At 40.6% G+C, this 17914-nt stretch overlaps 2 protein-coding genes across 44 annotated transcripts in view; one reads left to right on the top strand and one right to left on the bottom strand.

The window, feature by feature from the left end:
- The window catches only part of NCOA3 (nuclear receptor coactivator 3), a 103893-nt gene extending 95928 nt beyond the window's left edge, over window positions 1-7965 (top strand). For 25 of the 37 annotated variants that reach the window (XM_083446736.1, XM_083446702.1, XM_083446705.1 and 22 more), the window contains 5 exons: window positions 140-244; window positions 1787-2015; window positions 3007-3181; window positions 3926-4067; window positions 4640-7965. In XM_083446736.1, the coding sequence (XP_083302862.1) occupies window positions 140-244; window positions 1787-2015; window positions 3007-3181; window positions 3926-4067; window positions 4640-4651 (663 nt within the window). In that variant the 3' untranslated portion in view covers window positions 4652-7965. The remainder of the gene's footprint in view (window positions 1-139; window positions 245-1786; window positions 2016-3006; window positions 3182-3925; window positions 4068-4639) is intronic. The other 12 variants (XM_083446716.1, XM_083446710.1, XM_083446731.1 and 9 more) reach the window with 1 other exon arrangement.
- Window positions 7966-9058: 1093 nt separating this feature from the next.
- The window catches only part of SULF2 (sulfatase 2), a 265789-nt gene continuing 256933 nt past the window's right edge, over window positions 9059-17914 (bottom strand). For all 7 annotated transcript variants that reach the window (XM_083446839.1, XM_083446841.1, XM_083446838.1 and 4 more), the window contains 8 exons: window positions 17391-17485; window positions 16164-16223; window positions 15500-15669; window positions 14075-14217; window positions 12531-12654; window positions 11737-11767; window positions 11243-11296; window positions 9059-10082 (listed from right to left, as the gene is read on the bottom strand). In XM_083446839.1, coding sequence (XP_083302965.1) covers window positions 10052-10082; window positions 11243-11296; window positions 11737-11767; window positions 12531-12654; window positions 14075-14217; window positions 15500-15669; window positions 16164-16223; window positions 17391-17485 — 708 coding nt within the window. In that variant the 3' untranslated portion in view covers window positions 9059-10051. The remainder of the gene's footprint in view (window positions 10083-11242; window positions 11297-11736; window positions 11768-12530; window positions 12655-14074; window positions 14218-15499; window positions 15670-16163; window positions 16224-17390; window positions 17486-17914) is intronic.

Here is a 17914-nt window from a genome sequence, read left to right as displayed (position 1 = left end):
ATAAGTCACACTGAGTGAAGTAGCTTCTTTTTAATTATTACTTTTGCCTAGGTTTGTAGTGTAGCATGGGTTTTATAGAAACCTGTTTGATGTATTTTGACATCGTTCTGTTACACACTGTTGCTTTCTGTTTCTTAAGTTTTTGAATCAGACTCGTCAAACACTTGATATAAAAATGGAGAACCCCAACCCTGGTACTGCATCAGTGATGAGACCTGTTATGCCCCCACAAATGGGATCACAAGTAAGTATTACTAATCAGGTTATACAGTAGCCTCCTGCTGTTATTTTACCTCTCCCCAGGTCTGCTTTCTATTACTTCTCTCTTCCTTCATACATCTTTTAAAGCACTAAAACAGACACACATATTTTTATCTAATGGATCAAAGTCCAATAGAACATAACCATAAACCAAAATACGATTCTACATGAATCATGTCATCATTAGACATACATCAGTTGGGGCATATGACTGGTGAAGAAACACCTATATAATAATGTCATCCTAAATAATGTCAATATTTTTGATTAGGAATTACAATGCTCTGTTTTACCATTGTTGCAATTCCTGTTCAGATGGGTGAGGCATTGGATCTCAACTGCAATTGTAGAAAAGTACAGTGGTACCTCGGGTTACAGACGCTTCAGGTTACAGACTCCGCTAACCCAGAAATAGTACCTCGGGTTAAGAACTTTGCTTCAGGATGAGAACAGAAATCGTGCGACGGAAGCAGCAGCGGGAGGCCCCATTAGCTAAAGTGGTACCTCAGGTTAAGAACAGACCTCTGGAACGAATTAAGTTGTTAACCCGAGGTACCACTGTATTCCAGAACCATTCTGGGGTTTGAAACTGTTGAGCAATGCTAGTCTGGCAAGTATGGATTCAGTTACTTGTATCTAATTTAGCTTTAAGTAACCGTCCTGTCAGTACAAATATTTATTATGCCTGTGCAATGGGACTTTCCTCTTGTGCACCCCCTTAATATTTTCTGCTGGTTTCCCCAACCATTTGGAGCAGATTTGGGAAGGACACATTCGGGGGGGGGGGGGGAGAGAAGGTCTCATTGTTCAATCATAAATTTTTGCACTGACAGAAAAGTTGCTTAGGGCCACATTGGATATAAGCCACAGTGCCTGCTGAATGTTCAAGCTACACAAAGTGAGACCTGCAACAAAATGTAGAGTGCTGCTGTTTGGGGTTTTAGCCACCCAGCTAGTATCTGTTCCCGGATGCTCCATTCCCTTCCATGCCACCTCCGTCTTCCTGTTTTCCATTCCACCACCTTCACCACTCCAATAGTCATCAAGCCAGCATTCTGTTTGCTAGGTCATTTTTGGTTCCCTCCTTTCACCTTTTCTTTATAACTTAGACAAACTTTGGGGATTCCCCAAGCTGCTGATAACTTGTGCATGGATATCTGCGTAAGGGTAGACCCAAAGAGAATAAGCTTGCTATTGGTATATAGACTGTAGACCAGATGTGGGGAAACTTTGATCCTGCAAATGTTGCTGCAAGCAAGGCCAATGGGGCAACATCTGGAGGGCCGAAGGTGGTTCCCCACAGTTACTGTACACTGTGCTACTTATTACTGCAGAATAAATGTGCATTTTCTTACTGTTCCATTCTGCTATTTCATTAATGGGAGAAAAATAGACTGTATTGTGCTTTTTTAATGTAAAAAAGCTCATGGACATAAAACTCTTAAGATATGTTTTTTTCTTCTTGTCAACTTAATAATTCTTCCTCTGTATTCTTTAATGTGCTTTTTGTCAATCCTCTTGCTAGCAGCAAGGCTTCCTTAATGCTCAGATGGTGGCGCAGCGAAACAGGGAGATAATAAGTCATCACATCCGACAACAAAGGATGGCCATGATGATACAGCAGCAACAGCAGCAGTCTCAAGCCTTCAGTCCTCCTCCAAATGTGACCACCTCAGGAAGCATGGATGGTGCTGTTACAGGCCCTCCGATGGCTCCAGTCCCATCCCAGCAATTTTCATACCCAGCCAATTATGGTACTTACTTCATTTGTATCTTACTTGCTTCTATTTCCTGTGGCTGCTGTTGGGCTTAGTAAATTACAAAAAAACTTATTAAAGCTAGAATATTTTATATTTTAGAGTATAAGCACAATATTTTGGAATGAGGGAGAAAGTGGGGTTTTGAGGGATTTGACATATTCGGTAGGCGAATGATCTAAAATAGAACAGCCACAGTGCAGAAATGTTGTAAAATTCATGATCTTTATACAGTAATTTCACAGCTCATTGGTTCTCTCAATTTTGATTTGAATTATGTCTTAGTCATTACTTAATTCTGCAAGAAAACTTTTTTGTACAGGAAGGGTCTGGCGACAAAAAGCAAGCATTTGATCTTTTTTTTATTCTGCTTTGCTATATCTGAAATTACAACAACAAACAATGAAACATTAGTAAGTTATAGTACCTTGTAACCATGTTTAGGGACCAAGTGAAACTGAGAAAAGCAAACTTGCATGATGGGGGAACATAAGATGCTACTTTATATACCGAGTCGCACCATTGGTCTAAGTAGCTCATTAATGTTCACACTGGCTAACAGTGGCTCTCCATGAGGTCAGGTGGAGTTCTCTCACAACTCTACCTGGAGATGCTGGTGATTGAACCTAGGACCTTCTTCATGCACAGCAGATGCTCTACTACAGAGCTATGGCCCCTTCAAGGAGAGGGAATCTTGAGTGAATGCAAGCTGGTAACACCAAGGGTGGAAATTTACCATTAACTTGGGAATCAAAGTGCAGTTCTCCTGAGCACCATTGCCTCTCCATGAGTATTATTCCCTTCTGGCCTTTCATTTGTACCATGCTCCAAAGGTACCTTTCTTCAGGGCTTTTTTGATTGAATCAGGTAAGAGAAATTGTACAACCACAAGAGTGAAATTCTGTAAATATTAGAGGACACATGTGCCTTCGGCAAAAAATAGCTAAGTGTCATAACCACCAAACTGTTATCTTATTTATTTTGTAAGGAATGACCCAGCAACCAGACCCTGCCTTTAGCAGGGTATCAAGCCCACCCAATTCCATGATGGCTCAAAGAATTGGACCCACACAAAATCCCATGATGCAGCATCCTCAGGCTGCACCAATGTATCCAACTCCTGAAATGAAGGGCTGGCCATCAGGAAATATGGCCAGGAGCAGGTGAGAGTCAGATATCTCAACTAGTGTTTTGAAAGGGGAGCCTGTGGCTGTGGAGAACTGAAGAACATAGCTTTTAGCAGACTGAATTGTGTGATTTTTAAAAAACATGCAATCTAGACAGTCTTCACTCTTGCACCCAGATTCTTTAAAAAAAACTACCCTAAAATAATTTGTTTCATAGAAGATTTCAAAATATTTCTTCAAATTTTTAAATTTTGCATATTTCACAAAGATATGGGGCCTATTTTTGTTTCACAAAGTTAAACAAGCTGATCAAGACATGATGTGTTGTTTTAAAAAAATTAAAGGAACATGAAAGTGTCCAAATCTATATATGTTGAACTATTTGTTCCAGATTGGTTACGTGCAGGGCTAAAAACTCAGTGAGGTAGGCTTAAGTTAACAAAACAGTTTCCGACAATGGATGAAGAGATCCTAGGATGGGAGTGATTAACACTGATCCATCATTTTTGCATTTCCTTTCTTTTTTATTTAAAGCAGATTTATTCATTTGTTGATCATAGGCTCATTTGTTTATAGCACTAGTCAATCTCTAGAGCCACAGGTTGGTGTGAGCGCCTTACAAATAACAACATCTGATCTTGAAGACATTGTGGTGAGACAACTGTCTCTGCAACTGATTATGGAAGGGATTACGAGGTTTTATAGTTGTAATGCCAATGACGTAACATGCCAGTGGTTGAATGAATCTGAGAGCATTTTTCTTCTTCTTGTGTCCTCTAGTTCTTTTCCACAGCAACAGTTCAGCCATTCAGGGAACCCTGCAACTTACAACATGATGCACATGAACAGCAATGGTGGTCACATGGGACAAATGAATATTAATACTATGCCTATGTCAGGAATGCCCATGGGTCCAGACCAGGTAAGATGGCTGTAACTGTTGGTTCTCCACATGCAGCTCTTTAGATCTCCATATGCATATCAGCCCCTAAAATTGCCAGTGCCAGTGCCTAGCAAACATTAACAGAAACTTCTCAACATTTTTCTGGCTCAGAAAATAAGGTTTGACTTGCGTGGTTGTCATTTTTGCTCACTCTGCACCCTTTCTTATTTCTCCCAAACTCCCAAACCTCTCTTTCTCCAGTGGGTTCTCTCTCAGTGGTTTTACATAAAATGGTAAGGCTAGCTGTGGAACAGCTATTGCCTGTGAGCATCCCAGGTTCATTGCTGAAATAGATTTACTCAAGGAATCCACAAGGCTCTGCAATCCTAGCCTTAGAGTAACTTAAGCTCAACACCAGGCCATTTCCTCACAATCCCCCTTCCCCTAAAACGAATCTATATTTTTAAAAGCATTTTCAGCACCAGTGCAGTATTTATTTATACTTCTTTCCTTAACCTTCAGAAATGACAGCAAAAAAATTCGCTTGATTACAAAGTTTGTCTCTCTTACACTGTTGTTTGTTCACTGGTGTGTTGTGTTTTTTTCTGCAGAAATACTGCTGACATCTCCAGCTATGATCTCCTAACAGGCTGATGCCATAGATGATGGTAAACTAAGTATTACCAAAAAAAAAGTGCACGTGAACTTCATGGCAACATGTAGCCTTATGGAAATACCACTTCTTTTTACCGTGAAGATGTCCTAAGTGACTTCATGAGTTATGGACCTTTGGGTGGTGAGGGATAGGAGGAGGAGTAGAAGCAAAGTATCACTGTATAATGTATAAAAAGAAAAGAGAAAGGGTGATTTTTTTTTGGCACTTTGCCTTTAGCAATGTGCGTTTGGCAATGCCATTTGAGTAAATGTGTTGGATAGACACGGTCTGTACCAGTTCTATTTACTGTAGCTATCCAAAGCCCTTTAACTACAGGCAGACCAAAGTGCCTGGAAAATACTTGGTAATAGTCTTGAGTTCTCTAGTAAGAGCCTCTGATAGAATGTAGTTTCTGGCCTTGATTTAAAAACAAAACAATGCTCTGAACATTCATGCTGCTGTTCAATCTCACTCCCAGGTGTCGGAACTCTGATGTGCAAGTGGCAATGCAAATGCGCTGTTGCAGCCTCTGAATCACGCTCTTTGGCGCCAAAGGGGTATGCAGAGATTAAATATGTATAATCATGATAAAAGATTTCCATATTGATGTGCAGTTTTGTGCACTTTATAAAATGCTGTATGTAGTGGGTTACTGCAATACCTATAATAATGAATCAATGGATATTAAAGTAGGCAAGTTCTTGCCCCCTTTCAAGCCCAGTCTGAATTACTGTTACATGATATCTCCAATATGGGCATTTGAGCAATAATCATACATCTTTTTTGCCATTAAATGTCATAAAATGTAAGGCAAGGCATTGCAGTTTGAAGAGAGATTCTCTTTGTGAATACATTTTGTAAATATGATCTTAAGATGTTGTACTATATATATATATATGACTTTTGTAGGCCACTAACTCATTTTTGCAGAGTTTGTGAAGCTAAATATTTAACAAATATAATTTCTGTAAACTCGAGTTTAGTCCAAGTTGTCCAGATAGGATTTTTTTTTTATTTAAATGGTTTTGGAGTTGGGTAACTATGGCCTTTATCTTATTTTCATTGGTCTCCGACAGTTTATTTAGAACTTCATTTATTGGTTTTTTAAAAGGACATTTGTTCATATTTTAGCAGTCTTTTAATATTTTCTCTACACCTTATGTGTGCACTTTGTTACTTTTTTCTTATAGATGGCAATTTGATGACAAAAAGGCTCTTTTTAGCTGTCAAATCAATTTGTGGAATTTTTAATATAACCTGTCTTTTAAATGAAAGAGCCTCTGCTCTAGGACATTTGGTTAACTTTTAAGAAAGCCTCAGTGGTGTTCTGAACATGTTTTTTGTGTTAAGTGTCTATCAGAAAGCACACCTGATGATACATCTGATTAATTGGCACAAATGATTTTGGTTATCACATTTTATTGCTCTGCTGGTAACAAATATATTTATTTTCTGAGCAATTTTTAATAGCTGGAGGTCAGAAACACCATAATCATCTCAGTGTCAAATAATGCAGATACACACTGATTCCTCCCAGATTTAAACAAGTTGTAGTGATTCAGAACAGGATCTTTCTAAGAAAGGTAGACTAAAATGTCTGAAGTGGTGTGTGAGTTTTTTTCTATTCCCATTGCACATTCAATATAGTTCTCTTGAATATGTGAACTGGTGATTTTGATTAGTAATGAAATTTGAGCTCCACTTTGCAGAAGCATGTAATTCTGTGAGATTTTGTTCTAAGGCAAGCAGTCTGTGATTACCCCCAAAACTGCTAGTATGCTGAGTACAGGTATAAATATTGCCAGTTCTGTGTAATCCACCAGCTATTTATTTAACTTCACTAAAGCTTATTTGTACTTAAAACACATTTGGGCTCTGGTCTGGAATTGTGTTCTGATTTGCACATAGTGTGCCTCACATGTTACAAGTGCTTCCTCGTCCTTTAGGGTTGTTTTTTTAAAGCATTTTTTCCATTTACATATTGTTTTAAAATAGCTTTGAGTTGTTGTTGTTTGAAGTATATGTCCTTCCAAACCTCCACATATGGATGTGTAGTTTGCTCAGACATTAAAGTCAGCAGGGGAGTATTTTGTACACATGCACAACTTTGTGCACATCAGATCTTTTGGTTTTGTAGGTCTGCCATTAAAGTGTGACAAAATATTTTCCACTTCTCAGAAGCCTCTTTCTGATACTACCAATAACAACCTCATAGTAAAAGACCCACAAGCCTATAAAATGGGAGTAGACTATCTTTTAACTTTTATAGGCAAATATGATAATCATGATAGCTCTGATTACTTTGGCGAAGTGTGACCTCTCTTTTTATAAACTACTTATTGCCCTTCTTCTTTTCATTTTGATTGATTCTGTTTGTGTTTTTGAAATGTGGTGGTACCTGCCGTTCATTGGTTAATCTGTTATTTAGAATGTTACTCCTTTTCCCAGTTGCTTTTTTTTTTTGCTGAATCCAAAGATATTAGTTCAAACTTGATAAAAGTATTCACACCTTTTTATATATATATATAAAAATGCGTTTTGAATTTGCATTGTCGGGAACGTTCTCAGCAGTGCTGATTCAAATGATACCTGGAATCAGAAGTGCATGATTAAAAACTCTCATTCTGTTGCAATGCAATCTCTAGTACCAAGAGTGATTATATGGGGTGGGGGCTTGTAGGATAAGTACAGTAAACATGGCTGAATGGGGCAATAAGCTTAGTTTGGTATTGGTGCCTTCTGACCTAATTGTCTTTGTAGTGAATCCATTCTTCCCACCTTTGTATGGATTATCCAACCAGTTTGTGTGTTGAGATAAATACATAATTTCAGTCTTCATGATTTTTCCTGTAATTCAGCCTTCCCCAACCTGGTGCAATCCAGATGTTTTAGACTAACAACTCCCATCAGCTCCAAGATGGGGAAGGCTGCCTTAATAAATGAGGAGCATTTTTCAACAGAAACAATCTATTTGAATGTTGCACAGGTCAGCACATCGAATTTAGTAGCAGACTGTCATGTGACAGCAATGCAGCAATTATGAAACCATTCAACTGAGAGCAATATTTCTTAATATCTCAGGAGAAAGGCATGCAGTATTGAGAATTGACTCCAAAGTTAGTTTACATTAAATATTGCTTGTAATAATTGATCTTTACATAACAAAAAAGCCTCCGGTGGGCTGGCATTAAAAAAAAGGGGTAGGTCATATGGTCTTGTTTTTCTGTGTTTTTGTTTTGTTTGGATGTTGTTAATAATGTAAATAAAGGTTTCTATTTGAAACGGGAGTTTTTGTGGCTTAATAAGCTTCTTGGTAATCAAAGAGATAAAAGTTCCCATTATGCCTTAACACAGGCTACATTCCAGTTACCAAAACTCATGTTCAAGTTGTCTGTGCTGGTTAGATGTTTAAGATGTCCTCTTTTCCAAGACACAACCAAATGGGAGAAGTAAAACTGTAGGCTTACTTCACTTCCAAAGGGGTGGGAAAAAATTGTATTCTTACTAACACAAGCTTTTACTCTCTCCACACAACAGTTGCTATTGCCACCCTCAGACTTCTTTTAAAATTAGAGCACCATGAAAAAGGTAAAAGCCAACTGAATGCAGCCACTGCATGGAAGAAGACAGGGAATTTCGCCTTATTAACCTCCTGTCCAGCCTGCTTTGTTTCCAGACACTTGATCATCATCTGGGCTTCCCTCCTCTGTGCACGTTCCAGCTTGTCAACATCCTCCTTAAATTGTGGTGCCCAGAACTGGACACAGTATTCTGGGTGTGGTCTGATCAAGGCAGAATAGAGTGGGACTATTACTTCCCTTGATCTGGACACTAGACTGCTGTTGATGCAGCCTAGAAGAGCATTAACTGTTGACTCATGTTAAGCTTGCGGTTCACTAACTCCTGTTTCCTTTTCACATGTACTACTGGCAAACCAGGTGTCCCCCATCTTGTATTTGGCCAGCTGGTGTTTCCTGCCTAAGTGTAGGTACACTACCTAAAGACTCATTACATTGCAAATACTATATCATACCTACATTAGATATCTCAAACACCAATTTCTCTCTGTGATTGAAATGCTGCAGTACATTGGAAGAAAAACAAGTAAGTTGAAAATTGAGGTCAACTTGTGAATTTGGACAGGTGGTGTATGCTGTAGGAAAACTTGTAAGTTTGAGTTTGGATAGTCTTCCTAAAACTGCTTCCAAATAGTATGTTCTTTTCTTTTTTCTAAGGAGGCACAAAACCCAGCACTGTGTTGGGTAAAGTATGCCTACTTGTCTGCTGAACTGTGCCCATAACTGCTTTTTTTTAATTTTAAACCTGCATTTTTATTGGTCACAAAATAATAGTCATTGTTTAAAACAAACAAATATAAAAGTAAACAAGTGCTTTCTTTTATAGTAGTAATTTTGGTTTTTGAACATACAATATAACCACAAAGACTTAATACAAATCCAACTTTGTTAAAATTCAAGACATAACACAAACTGCTTTTAATTTTGCAGTGCTTTTAAAAATGGCTAAATTCTGATTTTTTTATTATGCAATGGAGTGACTTTTCAGAAATGGAACTGGGGCATGCCAACACTTTAGTAACAATTCTTCTGGACTTGGATTTCTTTTGAAACAGGACACTGAATATTTACAGTACCATGCTGGAAAGCTGGTTTCACTGAGTGAAGATTTCAGTTTCCTCATGAGCCAAGGTAGATGTGTGAACTGTGAACTAAACTGGCTTCTGTGGTAGACAAACACCTGAAGACTGTTAGTGCCGAGTCTGTGCATCTGTTCAGTAATATCCACGATATCCTGCATGCCTCAGCAGCAATTTTCTACCACTGTGTCTAATTTTGACTTGCCTAATCTGTAGGTGGGGGAAGAGATCCTTCTCCATTTGTCTGTCCTTTCAAATGCCATTTAAAGCTGTAGATGAAGTTGCAGAGGGGCTATTTGGCTTCCACTGAAATAGTCTCTGTGGTTTTGCCCCTTAGGATTCCAAGTCTCTCAATGGGTCACCCTTTTTTTTGCTCTGCTGCCATTTCTTGAAACAGTATCTGCAGTGATCGGTGGAAGTAAAATAGCTTGTGAAGCAAGTGAGGTATAACCCAAAGCAAAAGCAGGTAAACCAGTGGGCTTCAAGAAGGGATACATATGTTGGATGAAAGTACTCCCCAGAAGGTCACTGTGTCTATTTAGATTGCATAACAGTGCAAACATCCTATCTACCTTAGCATCAAAGTTTATCCAGTCCTCCAGGCTAATGTTATATTTCAGTCTGAAATCATACACACTTTCATTAAGTCTGTACAAAGATTCAAGTTCTGGCCAGTTTATATCCTCATTGAGGTCCAGCAGTTGCAGGAAATCAGCCTTCCCAGCCTTCCCAAAGTTGTCCTCTGAAAAAGAACACACAATTAATTCACTCTCTGAAGAGCAAAGCAATCTGTTCTCACAGCAGAGCCATGCAAAGCGCATACTTTTCCACTGTGCATCACCCACAACACAGAAGCAAAGGATACATACATTCATTCATTCATTCATTCACTAACTACCTTTCTTAACAGCAGTTGGACTTTTAGATGAATCTTCAGTGTTGAGAACTATGTCTACACTATTTTCATTGCACTGTATGTGGGTCATTTAAATGACCTCACATTTCTTGCAAGCATTGTACAAAATTCTGAAATCACTGCCGTGATCTCTGCTCAATGATTTTGACCTCCTAATTGTGTAATTTTGGTAGGAAAGACTGCTTGTCTTTCCTACCAACGATTTTTCTCAAAGTAACAGTGTTGGAGTCACCATATTTCAACATGCGCTACAGCTTTTGTTTAGCACAACACAGAAAGGTTGATTCTACAAGTGCAGCTGACAGAGGAACAAATACTATCTTATAATAATGAGGGCCTACCTCTGTAGTACTACACTTCTATCCAATAGCAACCTTAAAAGTAGACTGCGCCTGCCAAATGTTTTGGACTACAGTTCCAATAACTCCTGGAGGGAAAGGGAGTCCACCAGATCTGGAGAGGACAGGCTTCTCTAGCCCTTTAGAAACCTGGAGTTGGATTCCCCTACAATGAACCAGAAGGTCATGCAAGATGAGCTCCTAGTGCTTCTAGCAGATGAGCCATTGTCTGGGCTGTCCTAGGCCTCTGAGAACTGCATTGAACAGAGCACCCCTGGTCTCACTTCTGCAGTCGTAGTCTGAGGCTACTGGAGCAAACACCTTGCACTACAGATAGGACTATCAACTGGGGTGCAGCTGTTGCCATTTTACAGGGCTCAGTCTCAATTTGTTGTTGAAGCAATTACTAGAGTTCTGCCTTCTTATAGCACCACCTGAGCCTTGCCTCCAGCCTAAACCCTACCTTGCTACAGAGCAGGACAACACGAACTCATTTAAACCTTAATTGGCTGCAGTTAAAGAGGTTAGAGTCATCACTCTCCCAGTCGTTTCATTAGGAAGAGTAGGATTTAAGAGCAAGAATAGATGAAACTACAAATATGGACTGCATGCAAAAGAGAGAGAGCAATGTCAAGGCTCCCAACTCACAGTGACTTGGAAGATGGTTTCTTCATGTCTGGCCACTTTCGACGTTGAAATTGCCTTATGTCCGAGCCGCAAAAAGAGAAAAAAGTTAACCATGTCAAGAAAACCACCAGCACTACAGCACAGAAGGGGGGGGGCGAGGGTTTTAGTATGTTTCATATGCTACACAAGTATTGTTACAGGAGGGAAGAGTTAAGGTAGGTACAGTGGGGCTGCATGCTTAGGCCTGTGCCCAAACCCCTTGACAGTGACCTTCTGTAGCAGAGTCTTTTGTCTCCCTCACCCAACTTGACTACACACATTATGCCCTAGTTGCCTCTTCCCTCTTCTACTGTAGAATTATGCTATAAAGTGAAACCTAGCTAGAGGGACCCAAACTTCTGGAACCACCCATAGAGAGTATCCTAGTTCTAACCCCACAGCCTAAGTCTTCTTGCCCATATCTTCCCATAACCTATTGCTCACTGGGGAGAAAATAATTATATTTTTAGTAGTACCTGTATTGCTCATAGCTTCCATCTTTAAGGCCTAAAGGGGGAGAAAATATTATTGGTTATACAGCAATGATCACAGAAGTGGGGGAAAGAACATTGTAAGGCACAATTTAAAAAGGGGAAAGGCATCTTATTAAAAGAAAACACATTGCTGTCTGTGAAAGTTTCCAAGCAGAGAGATTTAAGGATCTGCACTCTGAGTGAAGATTTTGGTTCCATCCCCTTGGAGGAGAGGTTAAAAGTCAAGCTCCTTGTTTTAAATTTACATTGTCTCTATTGCAGCATCTGGTAAGACAAGTTGTTTGGAACAGAAACAAATTAATGGAACAATTAACCTTACATGTGTGGTCACTGGGTTAAGCCCCCAACACTTTTCCCTATTGCTGCTGTTCTCCGTTGCAAATGTACTTAGAAAGTTAACAAACAAAGCATATGTACCCCTTAAACTGGTCTCTGGTTTTCAAAATCTTATGACTGCTTGATTCCCAGTGATTGTATCAATGCAGGACAATAAATTTAGCAGAAGGTGGATCATTTGGGAAGTTCCCACCCCAGAATACTTCAGTTGAGGCTAGTAAGGAGACCTTACCATGTGATCCGTCCACCTCATTATTTTGTCATTCACACATTTATCAGAAAATACTTCTGTAAGCTAATGTTCAACTTCTGATTACAGTATACCCTCATCTAGTTTTCCTGCTTAATATAATTAATGGTTCATCTACAAGTCTTTTGCAAAAGTGCCACCTCAGTTACTTTAAACACTCTAAAAAAGGCGAAGATAAGAGACCCCTCACCGAGTTCCATGTTCCGAGTCCTTGGGTTACATTGCTTATACCCTTTGCAGCTTCTTAGTTCCATAAGCTGCACATGCAGTTGATTGAGGACATCTCTGTCTAGTGTGTTCACTGCATTAATTAGCTGCAGATTAAAAAGTTTTGTTTTTGTTAAAGTCATACCATTTATTCAGAGGACATTGTGGTAACATCTTTTGGATGCTCACCAAGAGGTACATTATTAGCAACCAAATACCATATATTACAACACATGGAGGCTCCAATCACAACCTCCAAGGCTAAATTGGCATTCCCAAGTAAATTACTATGTTATGTGTTGAATTAGTAAATTTGATGTATTGGCTACAAAACTCTACAGCCACAGATTAACTGTAAAAAGGGGGATTATAATAGAGGGAGAACGATGGTAAAAACTCCTGCAGCTGCCTCCCCCTTCTGCCCAGTTGGTTTTTGGGGGAAGGAAGGGAAGGCAAAGATGGTAGTGGATACATGCACTGGAATAATGCAGACTACTTTGCCCACACTTCCTCACAAGGAAACAACCTTATTTGAGTCTTCACAGTATCTCTACAGACAGACCTTCACAAGCAAAAACCTATTGGCCATCAATGAAGATCTTTACATACACAATAAATGCGGCCGTAAGTCTGAACTATGCATCACCATTGCAGGCATGCATTTTGGACAACAGCAAATGGAAATGTTTTGTGGGCCTTTCATGGAAAAGAATCTGCATCACCAGATATATCAGTTGCACTTGATAATGTAGACAGTTGCTTAACAGAGGAAGGGTCATAGATCCATTAGCAGAGCACATCTCTCTCTTTTTCACATGCTAAAGGGGCTGGGAAAGACTGGTTCAAAACCCTAGAGTGCCATTGCCAGTCTGTGTAGATCAGGGATGGGGAGCCTATGGCCCTCCAGATGTTGCTGGACTACAACTCCCTTTATCCTCTACTATGTTGCCTGGGGTCAATGGGAGTTGGTATCCAACAACCATCTGGAAAGCTGCAGGTTCACTTTCCCTGATCTTGACAATACAGAGCTGTATGGCTCAATAGCAGGCTTCCTCAACATCGGCCCTCCAGATGTTTTGAGACTACAATTCCCATCATCCCTGACCACTGGTCCTGCTAGCTAGGGATCATGGGAGTTGTAGGCCAAAAACATCTGGAGGGTTGAGGTTGAGGAAGCCTGCTCAATAGCCTGACTCTGGGGATGTGACCTATATTCCCAATAAAATCCATCCATTTGTTCTATTTGTTTATGTTTAAGAGCATCTTGGGTGGACTTGAGTAGAGGAGGGATGTATCTCCAAATAGAAAGTGGATATATTTTCCAATGCATGGCCTCAAGCGTTTACCTAGCCTACTGCATAACAAACATGGCTGTTACTTTTAAGGCAATTGTCAAGAAAAATAAGTTAAATATGAGTTTCAGCTTCCATTCTGAGCTCTGCACAAGCCTGAATTTGCAGAAATGTTTTTCCTCCCTGCAAATCCTGCCACTCTGGTTACTAGCTTTACAAAAAAATAAAAGGATACCTGGTACGGATCTGTGTTGAGATCAAAATATTCAAGGAAGCCGGTAGCAAATTCACAGAACAGGAAGTTGTGAGTCTCGTTGATTGTCCTCATACACCAGTATGTGTTGTTGTTTGCACTGGTACAGGCACAGAATGGACCCACTGCAAAAACAACAGTAACAATAGTTAAAGCTGAAAGTTTATAATAAAGTATGTTGTGAGATAACTCATAAATCAAGGTAGTTCCTACAAATGCATGACCACACTGGGCTCTCCTGCCCATTTCAAGCAAGACAGCAGCCCTATCTGTACATTCCCTTTCCATGCAATGGTGCTTCCAATATTGCAGATATGGGGGATCTTTTCCAGGCCACATTTCCTTGTAAGTGATCTTTTGATGGTTACAAGCCTGTGCAGAAGCAACTCTTCTTTTTGAACAGTGGGTTACATTTCACCCACACAGAAATCACAGCTGTCTACATACATGCATACATACATACATAGATACAGTGGTACCTCGGGTTACATACACTTCAGGTTACATACGCTTCAGGTTACAGACTCCGCTAACCCAGAAATAGTACCTTGGGTTAAGAACTTTGCTTCAGGATGAGAACAGAAATCACACACCAACGGCGCGGCGGCAGCAGGAGGCCCCATTAGCTAAAGTGGTGCTTCATGTTAAGAACAGTTTCAGGTTAAGAACTGACCTCCAGAACGAATTAAGTACTTAACCCAAGGTACCACTGTACACACACACACACACACACACACCATTCCCCATTTGGGCAAGCAAGGGGAAATATGATTTACTGACACTCAAGGTGGGCATGAACCAGAGTTGGCAGGGGCATGGCCTGGAAAGAATTCTGAGTGCTGCATCAATAGACCTGAATGGTTTCATTCAGATCCCTAACCTGTGGTTTCCCACTCTTGTTCTGTTGAAAGGAATGCGAGACACTGTGCATAGCACTCTGGATCCCATGCTTAGCAGTCTCGTATTATCTCTGAAACATCAGCACTGCAGATGGCATTGTAATGTCAAGGAGCTTCCCTGTGGATGCCTCTCCCTCACAACTGAGTCTCTGCAGCCAGTTCCCCACCACCACCTCTGAGATAAAAGGGGGTAGGGCTCCCAGCTCCAAAAAGGGTGAGGTTCAGAAAGTTATTAGCACGAATGCCTCTCATCATGGAAACCAGCCTCAGGTTTGTTTCGTTCTCTCCAATCTGCACTAAAGACACGGGGTGATGATGGGTCTCTCAGCGATATAGGAGACAGCACTTCTCAGAGGAAATTCGGTTCTATTTGGGGGACGCAATTGCATGCTTGCTTGTTTTGGAAGAAGAGTGCATAAGCTAATGCACTCTTGTGCCTTGTCAGGCAACTCAACAGTCATGGTGAAGTGCATGCAGCCTTGTGAGTTAGTATCGGGGAATATCTTACATGTCCACAAGGGGGCAGTCTGCCAGTGCTGGTTGTCATGGGTGAAGCAAGTCAGGCCGGGCATACTGCACGTGTCGTTGTTTTTAATCCTCTTGAGCAGCTTTCTCAGCTTCTTCTTCCGCCTCTGCTCGCGGAGGAGCCACAGCTTGTCCTTCTCTTGCAGGGCTTTCCTACAGCACAGAGACAAGGCTGCAGGGTGAACTAATAGCTCGTTGCATGACTTATACCAGCAAATTCATGGGAAATGAGGCTATCAGTCACTACCGATCACGATGGCTATGCTCTTCATTCATTTCCTGTGTCTGGCACAGTCAAAAGGAAGGCACCTTCAAAGAGAGTGCACTTTTCTCTATACTCTGAAATGGCACAGTCCAGAAATCCAGGTAGTGGATTGTTTTGGCTGGAACAGCACAACCAATAGCTGCAATCCCAAATGTTTCCACATTGCATGTGAAGCACACCCACTTCCCACAATCCTTGCCCTCCCATTACCAATTGTTAACTGTGACCAAGATGTGCACGTGAGTCCTAGAGGCAGAGGTTGAATCCCTATCATTTCCTTATGCTTCTGGTTAGATTTTTTTGTTTGGAACTACTGCAGCAGAACTGAACTTCGGAGCATTCCACATTTGCTACTCATCTAGTGATGCCTGCTTGCACTTACTTGAAAGGGTGGACACCAGAACCTTTGTGCCTCAGTTTGCCTTTGTGCTTAGTATGGAAGCTGCAAGACAAAAAACCCAGATGTACAATTAGCTAAGAGACGACCTCTCCTCCGTTTATGTCTTTTATACTTTCACTTCCCCGTAAGCTATAGGCAGCTTATGAAGCTTGACAAAAACAATATTGAAATATAAAACAAAGGCATTAAGGCAAGAGACAGAGGAGGAGAGAGAACCTACCCCCCCCCCACAATACAGAATAATTGAAAGGGACCCCGTGGATCATCTAATAGTCCAACTCCCTGCAATGCAGGAATATGGACCCATACAGGGTTCAAACCTGTGACCTTGGCATCATCAGCACCACTCTCTAACCAACTAAGCTAACCAGCAAGGCACACTATTCCCACCAAAAGCCAATATGGAAAGGGAGGGCTTTGTACTTTCTACATACGTTTGTTGTTGGTTAAGAACAAGATGGGTGAAGTACTAAAGAACAATGTGAAGTACTAAAAAGTTTCTGGCCCCTTTCAACGTGTTTTTTTGCTCTCTAGAGTTTCTCACTTTTTGTTTCCACACAGTAACAAAAATGAAATATAACATAAGCACTAGAGCAGCAGAGGTCCTCCCCACCCACAACCCATGTAGCTACTTCAGGTCTAGTTTTCAGAAACAGTAAACGAGGAAGGAAACCTGCTTCTTGGTTTTACTACTTCGGACTGCAGGGCAAGCATTCCTAGCAATTCCCATGAACAAAAAGCGAGAATGTAACAGAGAAGGGCTCTATCCTAGCTGTGCCAATGGCACGCCCGTTTTCTAAATGTCGGGATTTATTTATTTATGGGTTTTGTTGCTGTTAGTTATGGAACAGGAATATTCTGCCCAGCTGTAGGCTGAAGTGGTACAGTCCAGGCACAAGTCCACTGTACCATCAGCTGGATTTGACGACGAGGCCCACATCTTTAAATATTCCAAAGCAGGGCAATAATGAAACATGTAATAATTCCCTTAGAGAATTATTGGAGCTCAAGATATGGGTTGGGAAAACATTACTGTGGGAATCCCAAAGAATGTGTTAGGCAAGAGAAAGCATCTCTTTGCACTGCTAAGAATTTCCAGCAGCCTCATAGTTTGTATGGCCAACTTGCCCAAGCTAATAATAATAACCCCACCCCCACCTCAGAAACTACTTCTTAAGGTTTGCGAATCCAGTATAGGTGAAGGAGTACCTTATCTTGTTACAGTCACATTCCTCTGGTCGCTTCTTCTTCAAATGACCTCTCACCTCCCTTAGGTTTTTAATTTTATTTTGTAGAGTTTCAATCTAGCAACAGCAGAAAGTAAGGACACAAGGGAAAGCTGTAAGATGCATTGGTTAAAGTTCTACTTATCCTCTCACCCAATTGGTGTCAATAACACACACACGCAGCCTTTTAACATCTTCATAAACACAACCCCAATAAGGCCCCATAAGAGCTACACATTTAAAGCAGTATTGTACCACTTTAAACAAACATGGCTTTCCCCAATGAATCCTGGGAGCTTTGGTTTGTTATGGGTGTTTGAGACCTGTTAGAAGACCCCTATTCTCACACAGCTATAGTTCTTGGAGAGTTTTAACACTCAACCTGTCTTCCCAGAAAACACTGGGGATCGTAGCTCTGTGAGCAGAGCAGAGGAGTCCTAACAGCTCTCCGCATCCTTAATAAACTACAGTTCCCAGGATCCTTTGGGGGATGGCACGACTGTTTAA

The sequence above is a fragment of the Podarcis tiliguerta genome, assembly GCF_965153285.1.
Source record: "Podarcis tiliguerta genome assembly, chromosome: 6".
Lineage (NCBI taxonomy): Eukaryota > Metazoa > Chordata > Lepidosauria > Squamata > Lacertidae > Podarcis > Podarcis tiliguerta.
The sequence above is the reverse complement of the archived record's forward strand: the minus strand, read 5'-3'. Positions and strand labels throughout refer to the sequence as shown.